The sequence below is a fragment of the Lepidochelys olivacea genome (genome assembly GCF_965140295.1).
Source record: "Lepidochelys olivacea isolate rLepOli2 genome assembly, chromosome: 3".
NCBI lineage: Eukaryota > Metazoa > Chordata > Testudines > Cheloniidae > Lepidochelys > Lepidochelys olivacea.
Genome location: NC_140413.1, coordinates 159954999 through 159969260, shown reverse-complemented (window position 1 = coordinate 159969260; position 14262 = coordinate 159954999). Strand labels below are relative to the sequence as shown.

At 43.5% G+C, this 14262-nt stretch overlaps 1 protein-coding gene across 1 annotated transcript in view; it reads left to right on the top strand.

The window, feature by feature from the left end:
* Positions 1–14262, top strand: part of DNAH14 (dynein axonemal heavy chain 14) — a 476940-nt gene that overhangs the window by 28215 nt on the left and 434463 nt on the right. Inside the window, exons 8-9 of the mRNA XM_084624945.1 lie at positions 4006–4139; positions 6436–6600. Coding sequence (XP_084481071.1) covers positions 4006–4139; positions 6436–6600 — 299 coding nt within the window. The remainder of the gene's footprint in view (positions 1–4005; positions 4140–6435; positions 6601–14262) is intronic.

Sequence of the window (14262 nt, the reverse complement as noted above, 5' to 3'; positions counted from 1 at the left end):
CATGTCAGTGGCTTATGACTTTTTCTGCAAATTACCTTTAGGGTTGACATTTTTCACACTTTGTCTTAGACCAGAAGTAAATTTGATTATAGGGTTAAAAATATGTGATTATTTTTGAGTTCTCAGGTTAAAAATGACTGTCTAGGTTCTTAGTTGACTTTTAACATTCTGACAATTCAGGTTTAAAACTTCAGTTATGGCATGTACTGAAGTCTCCATTGCAGTGATCTACTCCGGTACCATCTAGATGGATTGAGACGGGATTGGACATCCAGTGTAGGGTACTTGCACCTTTGTCTGAGGTGCCACCATTCAGCCCAAGGGATGAGCCTTCTTCAGACTCTGAGGTCTCAGTTCAGGGCTCCTTTTCAACGCACCACTCACTGAGACAGCATTTGGATGAAGCCTCTTGGGATGCTACCAGACATTCTAGGATCAGGGGTTCTGATTATCCATGGGGAACCTATCCTTATCTGCCCATTTTTAGTGGGCCTTCTGGAATCCTTAAGGACGCTTTGGAGAGCAATTTTACAGGTCTCCAACAACCAAGAAAACGCAACACCCACTAGTACTGCACCATTCTCAGACACCATCTGACCAGCCCCTGGTACCGCAGAACTGCCATCTGGTACTTCATGGTCTTCCTTTGCTACCTTATACATCTTCTGTATTTTGTTGAAGGTTGGATATTAGGAAAACTTTTTCACTAGGAGGGTGGTGAAACACTGGAATGCGTTGCCTAGGGAGGTGGTGGAATCTCCTTCCTTAGAAGTTTTTAAGGTCAGGCTTGATAAAGCCCTGGCTGGGATGATTTAATTGGGTATGGGTCCTGCTTTTGAGCAGGGGGTTGGACTAGATGACCTCCTGAGGTCCCTTCCAACCCTGATATTCTATGATTCTATGATCTTTCTATCTTTCCTTGGCATCGGGAGTTGTGCCTTTAATATTGACTCCTTGATAAATTGCCAGCTGTTCTGAATTCCCTTAGGTTTTCTTCTTATGGGATCTCGCCTACCAGTTCTCCAAGTTTTTGTTAGTCTGTTTTGAAGTCTATTATCCTTATTTTGTTTCTCTCCTTCCTGTCCCTAGAATCATGAAATCTATCACCCCATGATCACTTTTACCCAAAATTGTCTCCCACCTTAATATTCACTACCAATTCCTCCCTTTTGGTCAGAATCAAGTCTAAAATCGCTGTCTCCCAGGTTACTTCCTCCACCTTCTGAAACAAAAAGTTGTCCCCACTACATTCCAAATATTTAGTGGAAATGGTCTATTTTGTCATATTACTTGTTCAGCAGATATCTGGGTAAAGACCCCCATTTCTACCAGGTTTTGGGTTTGGGATATTTATTTGTTCTAGAATGTCTCATCCAGTTCCTCTTTCTGATTTATTGGTCTATAGTAGACCCTTACCATGAAGTCACCTGTATTTTTTTTACACCCCTTTTACTTCTGCCAAACACACATTCAACTACCATTCTACATCTGCTGAGAATGTAACTAAATCTTCTTTTGTCAGGGCTTCCAAGATCAGGATATGGTTTCGTAAACCCAGGCAAAAGAGGTCTCTGGAGGTCCCTTAGAATAACAGTGGGGAAAGTTACTTCATTTATGATAATATCATTTGGTGGGAATAGTGTTCCCGCCTGTCCAGGAAAGTAGAATTTCAATCAGTGGAAAATCTTGGTATCATGAACTTTTCCAGTGCAGCCCATATTGGCATCCATAATTCAGCCTCAGTGGTTGACAAGAGCCTGTATAACAATGGAGTAGTGCCTTTTGCGGTTTATGTATTCGTGTCCATAGTTTGCCCTCTTCAAGAAGCACAAGAGTCCCATCAATGTCCATGGTCCAATTAGGGAACCCCATTGTCTCAAAGTCAGCAACTACTTAGGGACATTGTTCATGCTCATCACCTTTGGGTAGATCACATTCCTGATTGCTTTGGAAACCTGTGCACCACAGCCCGAGCAGTCGACTTGTCAACACCAAATTGGTAATCAAAGGCTGTGTCAGGAGTGACTAGCTTCCAGATAGCTATAGCAACCCACTTCTGGAGCAGCCTGGCTGCTCTTGTGTATCGTGATGCTGGAGGACTGCTCCACAGAGCTCTAGAAATGTTGCTTTCTTCATGGGAAAGTTCTGGAGCTGTGGTCATCCCAGGTGTGCATGACAATGTGATCCTAACAGTCTGTGCTTGTGGCCCTGCTCCAGAAGCACCAGTTTACCTAGGGGGCATTAGCAGCTATACTGTGAGTTGTGAGCAGCCTCAGGCAGTTGGAGTCTGCTGCATCTGTATTGTCATTGTCCTCGTCCTCCTCTTCCTCCAACAAATGCCTTTTGGTAGGTCAGAAAATGCCACCAATATGTGCACCAGTATCTCTTGGATGCTCTGCCTGTTTCCTGACACAGGAGAGAAAATGCAAGTAGGACAAGTTCTTCAAATGGTGACTCCTCTATGTGGCTGGCACTGGTTGCTGGGAGAATGCAGACTCAAAAGTCATCTCAGCTGGATGTGTTTGTGGGCTGTGACAAATTCCTCACAAGTGCCATGGGATGGACAGTCAAGCTTTCTCATAATCCACCATGAACAACGGACTAGAGTGACTACAGCTGAGATCACTTGGCAGCATAATATAGGCTGGTTTGGCTCACGTCTGCATAGTGCAGTGTGGACATGGAAGTGTGAGACCCACGTTCAGAAATTCTATCTTAGGGTCAGTATTCAGTGTGGATGCTCAAGCATGAGCTTACAAATACCAAGCCTGTGCCTAGAGTCCCACAGACCTGGCTTTATGTTACAGTGTGGACATACCCTAAGAAACCTCTTATCTGTTCCCATTCCTCTTCCCCACTATTGGATCCTCACCCTACTGCTGAAGCGTCTACTGCTGGGGGCCTGGCAGGGATAACCTTACTGAATTTGGGGCAGCTCCGGCATTTTCACCATGGGAATTAAGAAAACTTGGTGTAGTCTGAATAGAACAATGTATACTTCAGCAATCCTCCTCTATGTTCCTACTTCTCTCTTCCCACCATTGTTTTGCTTACATAGGCATTGAACTCTACCACATGAAGCTAAGAATGGCAACTGTTGTCTTGTAGATGGACATAGGCAAGCCTTAGCTCTGACCCATTTGCCCTCCTAATAATGCCGAGACTGGGGAGGAGCTGAGGCTGGCTTATCCCAGTGAACAGGAAGGCAGACTAGCTCCCCCCCAAAGTGGGCTTATATCCATTGAGAAGAGAGGAATGAGGAGACAGGTTGGTCTTTCTGAAAGTCACCCTGCGCTGCTCAAGTCTCAACTGCCAATTTCCTTTCACTACTCCTGGTAATCTCAGTTGAGCACCATGGTGACAGTAAGCTTAGCGTTTCCCAACCCTCCCCTACAGCAATTGCCTCATCAGGAGAAGGAGCACAGAAATGCCTTATCCTGATTTCAGGACCTTATTCAGCTCTCACGAAGGAGTAAGAGAGAGACATGGTGATCCCCTATTGGCCCCAGGGAGCATACTTACTTTTAATAGTCCTAGCACTCCATAAACCACAAAGCTCACTAACCTGCCCTGGTGAGTCTCACATTAATATGGAGCAGTGTGTATGGTGGTATTAGGGGACTAACTGAGAGATATCCTTTAACTTTTGTTATATGTTATCCTTTTGTTAGTGATGGCTGCAAGATATTGTGAATTTGTGCTTTAATTAGTTCAGTGTTGTGTGTTTCTAATGATAGGTTTATTGTATATAACTAACAGTCCAGAAATGTAGTACATAGATGGATCTGTAAGTATCTATAAGGTGGGAATAACAGTACTTTCATCTGATGTATGCGACCATCAGTTGTTATTCTCATAATGCAAATTAATTTGTGGGTATTCATCCCCCTGGTGAATTTGTTCCTTGATTTTATTTTACTCAGCTATGTACCTTGTTTGGGTATGTCTTACAAATATAAAAAGATTCCTGTAAAAAAAAAATTGATTTCCTCTCCCCCCTCCCAGAACCATTCGATGATGATGTCGTAAAGCATATTTTGAGGCTGAGAGGCAAACTTGGCTGGCAAACAATATTACCACCACATGGATACAAAGCTGAAGAGACGAAGGTGACTAAAATTCAGAAGATTGCACTTAGGGTAATTTTCTTTATTTGTTGAATTTTGCCTTGTGAAAATGAGGATTGAATGTAAATTTAGTTAAAATAGTTCTCCCTTGCCTATTTTTTCCCCTCTGAACATAATTCTGTCCTTAAATCAGAAGAACAGAATGCTCAGCATGAGTAAAGCATTGGTAGGATTGGGGCCTAAACCTTTAAAATCACAAGTAATATAGCCTATGCCTTGTAAGAGGCAGAGTCCTTCTGGGGAGTGGAAGGAGAGAGACACCTTGAATAGTGATGCCTGGCAGTGCTATATTTGTCTCCAATGTCCTGGGAGGGCATAGTAAGAGATGGCCTTTAATAAAGCCAGTGTGGCTCCTGTACTGTGAGATATTTAGCCAGATATTTCTTCACACTCACTGGAGTTCTGACAGCCAAAATATGTCTGTCCCTTTGTAAGTGCAGTAGTGATGGTAAGAGGCCTCCCTGTGTTCTCTCTTCAATCAAGTGCACTCTTACAGAGCCGGACATAGTTTGGGCCTGTGTATGCAGAACAGCAAATTATGCAAGTCCTAATGGGGCAAATATTCTTATCAACAACAAAACAGTCTTTTTTCATTAGAAATTTTTCCCTGTATAGAATGGTTACTGATGCCAATGCAGCTGCATTGGTGGTAGTTCAGTGGTCAAAAATGTTTAAAAAAAAAAAAAAAAGTTCAGTGTAGACCAGGAATCTGATGTGCAGGAATAAGGGGCACCTCTTCATCCATCTGGATCTTTGAATGCTAACATTTATATAACTGGGATCAGCTTCAAAAGGTCAACTACTGTTGCAGGAAGTCAGGAAAATGTGCTTCATAGTACTAGTTATTCACTGATTGATTCTTTCACATTTGTTACCATTGACCCTTAATTTGTTGGTATTTTGCATTTTTCTTTAAAGTTCTCGCCATTGCATCTTCACCAGTAGAAGCTAGAATGGCAGTGCTAGTGTAGACAGGCTGCTGGTGTCTGTTAGCATTATAACCACCAGCTGTAACGATGGTAGTAAAAAATAGGAATATTGAATAAAAGAAAAAAATAGCCTTAGTTGCTAGGCTAAGTGGATGCTCCTTATTCATAGAGATATAGTAACAAAATGAAGGCCATTTGGTAAATGAAATTTTGATTTGGAATGTAGGAGGGGATACAGGAAACTTCATTTCAGGCATAGCACTTATATAGACATTGAAGAGTGTTGCAGTGAGTACAGAGCTTTGTGGTAGCCCATTATGTGTGGCTTTCTGGTTTGACTTCTGAGGTATGGAGTAGGTGCAAGCAAACAATATGCCTTTTACATTTAGCTATATTAAATGTAAACATCTAGGTACAAACAGCGTAGGCCATATTTACAGTATAGGAGACTATCCTGGAAAGCAGTGACTCTGAAAAAGATTTGGGGGTCATGGTGGATAATCTTCTGAACATGAGCTACCATCTTTGATGGTAGGACCAAAAGAGCTAATGCAAACCTGGGATACATAAACAGAGGAATCTCAAGTATGAGTAGAGAGGTTATTTTATCTTAGCACTGGTGCGACCACTACTAAAATACTGTGCCCAGTTATGGTTTCCACTATTCAAGAAGGATGTTATTAAATTGGAGAGTGTTCAGAGAAGAGAAACCAAAATGATTAAAGTATTAGAAAACATGTCTTACAGTGATAGACTCACGGAGCTCAATCTATTTAACTTAACAAAGTAAGAAGTGACTTGAGTACAATCTATAAGTATCTACATGGGGAACAAATATTTGAAAATGGGCTGTTCAATATAGCAGAGAAAGAGTTAACATGATCCAATGGCTGGAAGTTGAAGCTAGACAAATGCAGCCAGGAAATAAGGTGTACATTTTTAACAGTGTGAGTAATTACCTATTGGTACAATTTACCAAGGGTTGTGGTGGATTCTTCATCACTGACCATTTTAAAATCAAGATTGGATGTTTTTCTAAAAGGTGTCCTCTAAGGATCATTTTGAGGAAGTTCTGTGGCTTGTGTTATAAAGGAGGTTAGGCTAGATGATCACAGTGGTTACTTCTGGCCTTGGAATCTGTGAACGTTTAAAAACTCTCCTGTCATGGAACAGAAGAATAATTGGATTGATGTTACTTGAAGAGCTGTATGATGTAATAATAGGTAATTTCCCAGCTAATTCTGATGACATTATTCACCATTCTGTTTTTAGTCAGTCTGTTTTAATTTATAATCCACTTATGGTAAAGTACATAATCAATTTGTAATTATGAAAAATAAGTTGTGCAGTAACTTAATGTATTTATTCTTTGCTAACAGAGACCTTTATTACTGAAAGATAGTGGAGAATATGTATATTGTCTCAGAAGAAGCAGGAACAACCCTAAGGCTCCCTATAATCCATATGATCTTCAAGTTGTCTCTGCAAATACAGCTAGACATAATAAAGAATATTGGACTGTTACTGCATCGTTTGTGTCCAAGGTATCTATCTAATAATTTCAGAATTTATATTCACAGTAGTAATTGTAACTCTGGAGTTCTGAAACTTTTTTGTAGAATGTATATACCCCGCCTCCGATTTATGATCTTACAACATCCCAGTGGAAATTACAGTACTTGCATATTTAAATCATACATTATGACACTTGAACTCCTCTAATACCTGGGCCACACATACAGATTGATGAGTTTGCTTCTGGCTACAACTTAACAGAGCTGGGTCGTTTTTCTCAGGCAAAAGAGGCTTCTGCTTTTAGACCCAGAGTTCTGGGTTTGATACCTGCTGTCAACAAGCCATTGAGAGGCATCGCATTACACTTATATGAAAAAGTAGTATTGGGAAAGTATTTAGGGTGGATTTTTCAGAATTGATCAGCATTGGCCAACATTTGCTCCCTTGAAGTCCGTGTTAAAACTCCCATTGATTTCAGTGGAAGCAGAATTAAGCCAACAGTGAGCATTTTTGAAAATCTCACTCAATGTATTTTTATCTGCCTTTTAGTGATTTACAGCTGGAAATAAAGAGGGAGAGCCATTGCCGTATGACTAGTCAGCTGTCCACGGACCACAATTTGAATAAGGCTGTCATAAATATAAAGGGAAGAGTAAGCCCCTTTAAAATCCCTCCTGGCCAGAGGAAAAATCCTCTCACCTGTAAAGGGTTAAGAAGCTAAAGGTAACCTCGCTGGCACCTGACCGAAATGACCAATGAGGAGACAAGATACTTTCAAAAGCTGGGAGGAGGGAGAAAAACAAAGGGACTGTGTCTCTGTGTGATGCTTTTGCTGAGGACAGAACAGGAATGAAGTCTTAGAACTTAGTAAGTAATCTAGCTAGGTATGTGTTAGATTAGGATTTGTTTAAATGGCTGAGAAAAGAGCTGTGCTGAATAGAATGACTATTCCTGTCTGTGTGTCTTTTTTGTAACTTAAGGTTTTGCCTAGAGGGATTCTCTATGTTTTGAATCTAATTACCCTGTAAGGTATTTACCGTCCTGATTTTACAGAGATGATTCTTTTTTACTTCTATTAAAAGTCTTCTTGTAAGAAAACTGAATGCTTTTTCATTGTTCTAAGATCCAAGGGTTTGGGTCTGTGGTCACCTATGCAAATTGGTGAGGATTTTTACCAAACCTTCCCCAGGAAGTGGGGTGCAAGGATTGGGAGGATTTTGGGGGGAAAGACGTGTCCAAACTACGTTTTCTCAGGAACCCAGATAAAGTTTGGTGGTGGCAGTGGAAGTCTAAGAGTAAAATAGTTTGTACCTTGGGGAAGTTTTAACCTAAGCTGGTAAAAGTAAGCTTAGGAGGTTTTCATGCAGGTCCCCACATCTGTACCCTAGAGTTCAGAGTGGGGAAGGAACCTTGACAAAGGCCTATTAGAAAAAGAGCACTGCAATAATCTGTGCAGTCTATTTCTGTGGTACTGAACTTGATGGGAAACCTAAGTTATTTTCCAGTAGCTTGAAAGGTCTCCTTTAGCACAAGTACTAGAAACTTGTAGTTTGGAAAGATAGACTGAATGACCTAATAGATTGAGTCACTGTCCCTATGCGTGCTCCACTTCAGATGTGCGCATGTCCATGCGCTTTCAATCAGAGATTCTTGTCAGCAATGCCTGCTGGTCTGTGCCTGTGCCCTACACATTCTCATACTCTGGTACAAGAATATACAGGGAGGGAAGGATCTGCCATCACCTCCCTTCTGCCTCCACCCCTGGTACTGACACCTATAGCTCCTCCACTGGAGATAGGAGATGATATTGCCTCAGACATTTCCATCGAGCTTTCCACCACCTTCCCATTCAACCTTCCGCCTTTGAAGTATATCCCAAGGACGAGACCACAAAAACCAGTCGATGACTGACTTGTCAACCTTAGCAAGAACATTTTTGGGGACCCACTCCTTTTCCTTATGCCCCCACAGCATTTTTCTTTTTGGACCCCTTGTGCTCCTTGTGGTGGCCAATTCTATAAGGTGCCCTCATGCAAGAGGACCTACCAAGATCAACAGCCACTGGCACCTCAGGATTCTCTTCCCAGGAAGAGACACCTTCATCTAACAAATCCTCTTCCTCACCAGACGAGACGGTTATGCCCCCACCCCCATTCTCCATGGGTGACTTCAAGGCCTTACAAAAGTTTAGGAAAAGAATCATAGAGGCCTTGTGGAACTGCTTGGAGAAAATAAAAGTACAGTGCTCCCTGGTGAATATTTTGCATATCTCCTCTCAAGAGCAAGATTGCCTTGCCTGTCAGTGATGCTTTGCTTACTATCACGAGCCTGTATGATTTGGGAGAAACAGGCAACCATTCCGCCCATATGCTGACAAAAAGTACTATGTATTGGCCATGGATTCGGAGTATTTTTCTCCCATTCCACCCCTAACTCTTTGGTAGTTGATGCTGTTAATGAAAGGAATAGGTGGTATTGGTCCAGATCAACCCCCTCCAACAAAGAACTTAAGTGCCTGGACCGTCTCAGTTGCAAAAGCTATTCTTCAACTGCTCATGATTTGCCTCAGGACCAAAAGGAATAGTTTCAGACTCTCATTACTGAAGGCCAGATGATTGCCAGATGTTCCCTGTAAACTTTTCTTGATGTGGCAGATGTAGTCTTGTGTTTTATGGGAACTCTGTGGCAGCTCTCCGATCTCTTCAAGTTGCAGTGGGGGAGGTTTAGATTGGATATTAGGAAAAACTTTTTCACTAAGAGGGTGGTGAAACACTGGAATGCGTTACCTAGGGAGGTGGTAGAATCTCCTTCCTTAGAGGTTTTTAAGGTCAGGCTTGACAAAGCCCTGGCTGGGATGATTTAACTGGGAATTGGTCCTGCTTTGAGCAGGGGGTTGGACTAGATGACCTTCTGGGGTCCCTTCCAACCCTGATATTCTATGATTCTATGATTCTTGTCTCATACACTCCTACAACAAAGAGAAAATATGGAAAGCAGTAGACAGCATAATGGTCTTACCCAGTCTAGTGTCAAACCTCCTGAAGAGGTCCAGACTCCACAAAAAGGGACTGTCATTTTAGTGAGCTCTCAGACACTATTTTGATTTGTTGGTTGAGGGTCATGAATCACCCCTTATACTGGATCTTGCGCTGCATGCACCAAACCACCCTCCATCCACCCTATGGAGTCTTCCTCTCCCATTTCCTACCTTCCTGGGAGCTACTCACTTCCAAGATCCATCAGTCTGAAGTGATTTCAGTGGGCTATTCATCTAATTCAGTCTTATCCCCCTTCTCCCTTGTTCCCCCCCACTTTCCCTATTCAGGGAACTTTCTCACAAGGGTCTCCTAAGGCTGGAGGTATAATTTCTCCAATTTTGGGAGTGATTGAACCTGTTCCCTCTGCTTCATCGGGAAAGTATGTTACTCCAGACATTTCTGATCCCTAAGAAAAAAGGGGATGAAGACCAATCCTGGATCTCAGGACTCTGAACGTTATCTGTGATTTATCTGTGATTCAGGATGGTAATCCTAGTAGTGATGATTCATCTGTAGAACCAGGGGACCAGTTCATCACCCTTGACCTCCAGGATGCATATTTTCATATAGCTATGCACCAGTCTCACAGGTGCTTCCTATGGTTCATTGTTGGCAAGGACCATTACCAATACTGTGTTTTCCCCTTTGGTTGTTTGACTGCCCTGGAAGTCTTCACAAATATCTTCTATGTCATCATGGCCCATCTTCGTCAGATGGGAATAATTGCTTTTCCTTGTGTGGACAACTGGCTCTTCAGGTGTCATTATTTCCTCCAGGTATCATCAGCAACCAACAGGACCCTAATCCTCTTAGGTTTTGTGGACCCTTTCAATACAGAAAAGTCTGCTGTGACACCTGTACAATTTATAGACTTCATCTGAGCCACTCTAGACTGCAACTGCCAGATCATCTGGGCCGCAGTTAAGTTTGCCACTATGTCCAGCCTCATTTTAACATTACACAGGAGCTCTCAAACCAGAGCAAGTTGTTTGCCTTCAACTTTTGGGTCACATGACAGCCTGTTTGTTTGTAACACACCATGCAAGACTGCAGTCTTGATTCAGGACTGTTTAACAAATCGATTGTCCAAATATGTAGCTATACTTTACAGAAGAAGTCCTCTTCTTCATCATCATCATCATCTGGTGAAAGGTTTATGTGGGAGTTCCATTTTGTGTCTGCCCCCCACAAAGATCACCACCACAGTTGTCTCCCTAGTGGGTTGGGGTGCCTATCTCCAGGACTTTACAGTTCAAGGCAAACAGACTCCCCAGGAATTGTCACTCCACATCAACTCTCTTGAACTTAGAGCAGTTCAGTATGCTTGTAGTCACTTCCTATCCATTAGAGTCATTTAGTCAGAGTAATGATGAACAGCAGAGAGCCCATGTATTATATAAATTGCCAAGGAGCAAGATCTCAGTCGTTATGTGCAGAGTCAATAAAGCTATGGAATTTGTGCATATCCAACCACATAGCCATCTCAATGTCTGCTGGGACTCCAAAACACCATAGACCTCCTGAGCAGGCATTTCTGTCAAGACCGTGAGTGGGAGTTGACCATTTTGGTCTTTCAGGAGATTTGTCTCATCTGGGATTCCCCAGGGAGAGATCCCTTTATGACACCATCCAACATGGAGTGCTGGTGTTTCTGCTTGAGGGAAGGGCATGGTTGCAACTCATGGAGAGATGCCCTCCTTTCCTCTTTCTGATCCTACAGACGTGTAGCTCAAGAGTTAACTGCATTTAAAGTTGTGGAGTTACAATGGTATAAAAGTGGTGTAAGTGACATCAGGCTCACTGTACGTAAGCTTTGAGTTTTGCACAATTTATTTCTTTATTAATTATTAGAACTGAATATTCTCAGTTGGGTATCTGAATGTAGCTCTACAAGTTCCTACAAACTTTCAGTGTTTTAATTTGCATTTCTCCTAACCTTTTATCCCTCAAAGCAGTCTTAGATTTATTTTTCTTACCTTTTTCTAATGGGGGATGGTGGGGAGAGCTAGATTTATTTTTCAAACTGTTATACAGTATTGGTACAAGATGCCTATAATCAGGACTCACCATGAAGAATTCTGTTTTCCACCAAATCCTTAAGAGGCCATCGCTAGATGCAGTCGACCTTGCCACCTACTACTTGTTGTAGTACTCCCTTTTTGAGGAAGCTAATATGAAAGATAGCAAATAGCTGTCCCAAAGGTGCACCTCTCCACTGGCCATGACCTTAATCTTTCCTAATCAGATACCGGTCCAGGATATGGAACTGAAATGACGCTGATGGATGATCTTCACATTCTCACGGACAAGTAACAATCATCTACTCTCTTAGGGTATGTCTACACTACAAAATTAGGTCGATATTATAGACGTTGATTTTTAGAAATCGTTTTTATACAGTTGATTGCGTATATAAACACTAAGTGCATTAAGTTGGTGGCGTGCATCCTCACTACTGTGGCTAGCATTGACTTATGGAGCTGTGCACTGTGGGTAGCTATCCCACAGTTCCCGCAGTCTCTGCCGCCCATTGGAATTCTGGGTTAAGCTCCCAGTGCCTGATGGGGCAAAAACATTGTCACGGGTGGTTTTGGGTACATGTCGTCAGTCGCCCCTCCCTCCGTGAAAGCAGTGGCAGACAATCATTTTGCCCCTCTTTCCCGCGCAGACGCCATACTACGGCAAGCGTGCAGCCCCCTCAGCTCACCGACATCGCCACTGTTGTGTCCTGGGTGCTAGGATGGCTAACCGTTGTCATACACTGCTTCTGCTGCAACTCTGCTCTGCTGCTATTGTCTCAATAGCGAATTTCTCCATGTTGTCTGTCATGGGCTCCTGGGTACGTGTGTTCTTCCTCGGGAAATGTGCGATGTGCTAACCGTCTTCCTCCACCGCTTCCGCTGCAACTCTGCTCTCCTGAATCCACCTTGCAGGTCCTCTCGTCGTTCTCTAGAAATATCTATTCTCATGGCATCCGTCGTCAGCCACCGCTTCCGCTGCAACTCTGCTCTCCTTCAGATGCCATACCATGGCAAGCATGGAGCCCGCTCAGATCATCGTGGCAGTTATGAGCATTGTAAACATCTCGCACATTATCGTGCAGTATTTGCAGGTTCTGGTTCTGCACAAGCAGGCGAGGAGGCGACGGCAGCACAGTGATGAGAGTGATGAGGACATGGACACAGACTTCTCTCAAAGCACGAGCCCCAGCTGTTTGGACATCCTGGTGGCAATGAGGCAGGCTCATGCCGTGGAATGCCGAAACTGGGCCCGGGAAACAAGCATAGACTGGTGGGACCGCATAGTGTTGCAGGTCTGGGATGATTCCCAGTGGCTGCGAAACTTACGCATGTGTAAGGGCACTTTCATGGAACTTTGTGACTTGCTTTCCCCTGCCCTGAAGCGCAAGAATACCAAGATGAGAACAGCCCTCACAGTTGAGAAGCGAGTGGCAATAGCCCTGTGGAAGCTTGCAACGCCAGACAGCTACCTGTCAGTTGGGAATCAATTTGGAGTGGGCAAATCTACTGTGGGGGCTGCTGTGATCCAAGTAGCTAACACGATCACTGAGCTGCTGATATCAAGGGTAGTGACTCTTGGAAATGTGCAGGTCATAGTGGATGGCTTTGTTGCAATGGGATTCCCTAACTGTGGTGGGGCAATATACAGAACTCATATCCCTACCTTGGGACCGGACCACCTTGGCAGCCAGTACATAAACCGCAATGGGTACTTTTCAATGGTGCTGCAAGCACTGGTGGATCACAAGGGATGTTTCACTGACATCAATGTGGGATGGCCGGAAAACTTACATGATGCTCGCATCTTCAGGAACTATGGTCTGTTTGAACAGCTGCAAGAAGGGGCTTACTTCCCAGACCAGAAAATAACTGTTGAGGATGTTACAATGCCTATTGTTATCCTTGGAGACCCAGCCTACCCCTTAATGCCATGACCCATGAAGCTATACACAGGCAGCCTGGACAATAGTAAGGAGCTTTCGGTACAAGGTCACATTTTGCTTCTTATATTGAGGGCCTGTCGGTTTTATGTGAGAGATCACACACGCAGGGCTGGGCAACATAATTCGGCTTGCAGGCAGCCATAGTAAGCCACAGTCTTTCGACTGTCATGGATGGTTATAAACTGTTCAGGAAGGACAGGCAGGGCAGAAAAGGTGGGGGAGTAGCACTGTATGTAAGGGAGCAGTATGACTGCTCAGAGCTCCGGTACGAAACTGCAGAAAAACCTGAGTGTCTCTGGATTAAGTTTAGAAGTGTGTGCAACAAGAGTGATGTAGTGGTGGGAGTCTGCTATAGACCACCGGACCAGGGGGATGAGGTGGATGAGGCTTTCTTCCGGCAGCTCACGGAAGCTACTAGATCGCATGCCCTGATTCTCATGGGTGACTTTAATTTTCCTGATATCTGCTGGGAGAGCAATACAGCGGTGCATAGACAATCCAGGAAGTTTTTGGAAAGCGTAGGGGACAATTTCCTGGCGCAAGTGCTAGAGGAGCCAACTAGGGGGGGTGCTTTTCTTGACCTGCTGCTCACAAACCGGGTAGAATTAGTGGGGGAAGCAAAAGTGGATGGGAATCTGGGAGGCAGTGACCATGAGTTGGTTGAGTTCAGGATCCTGACGCAGGGAAGA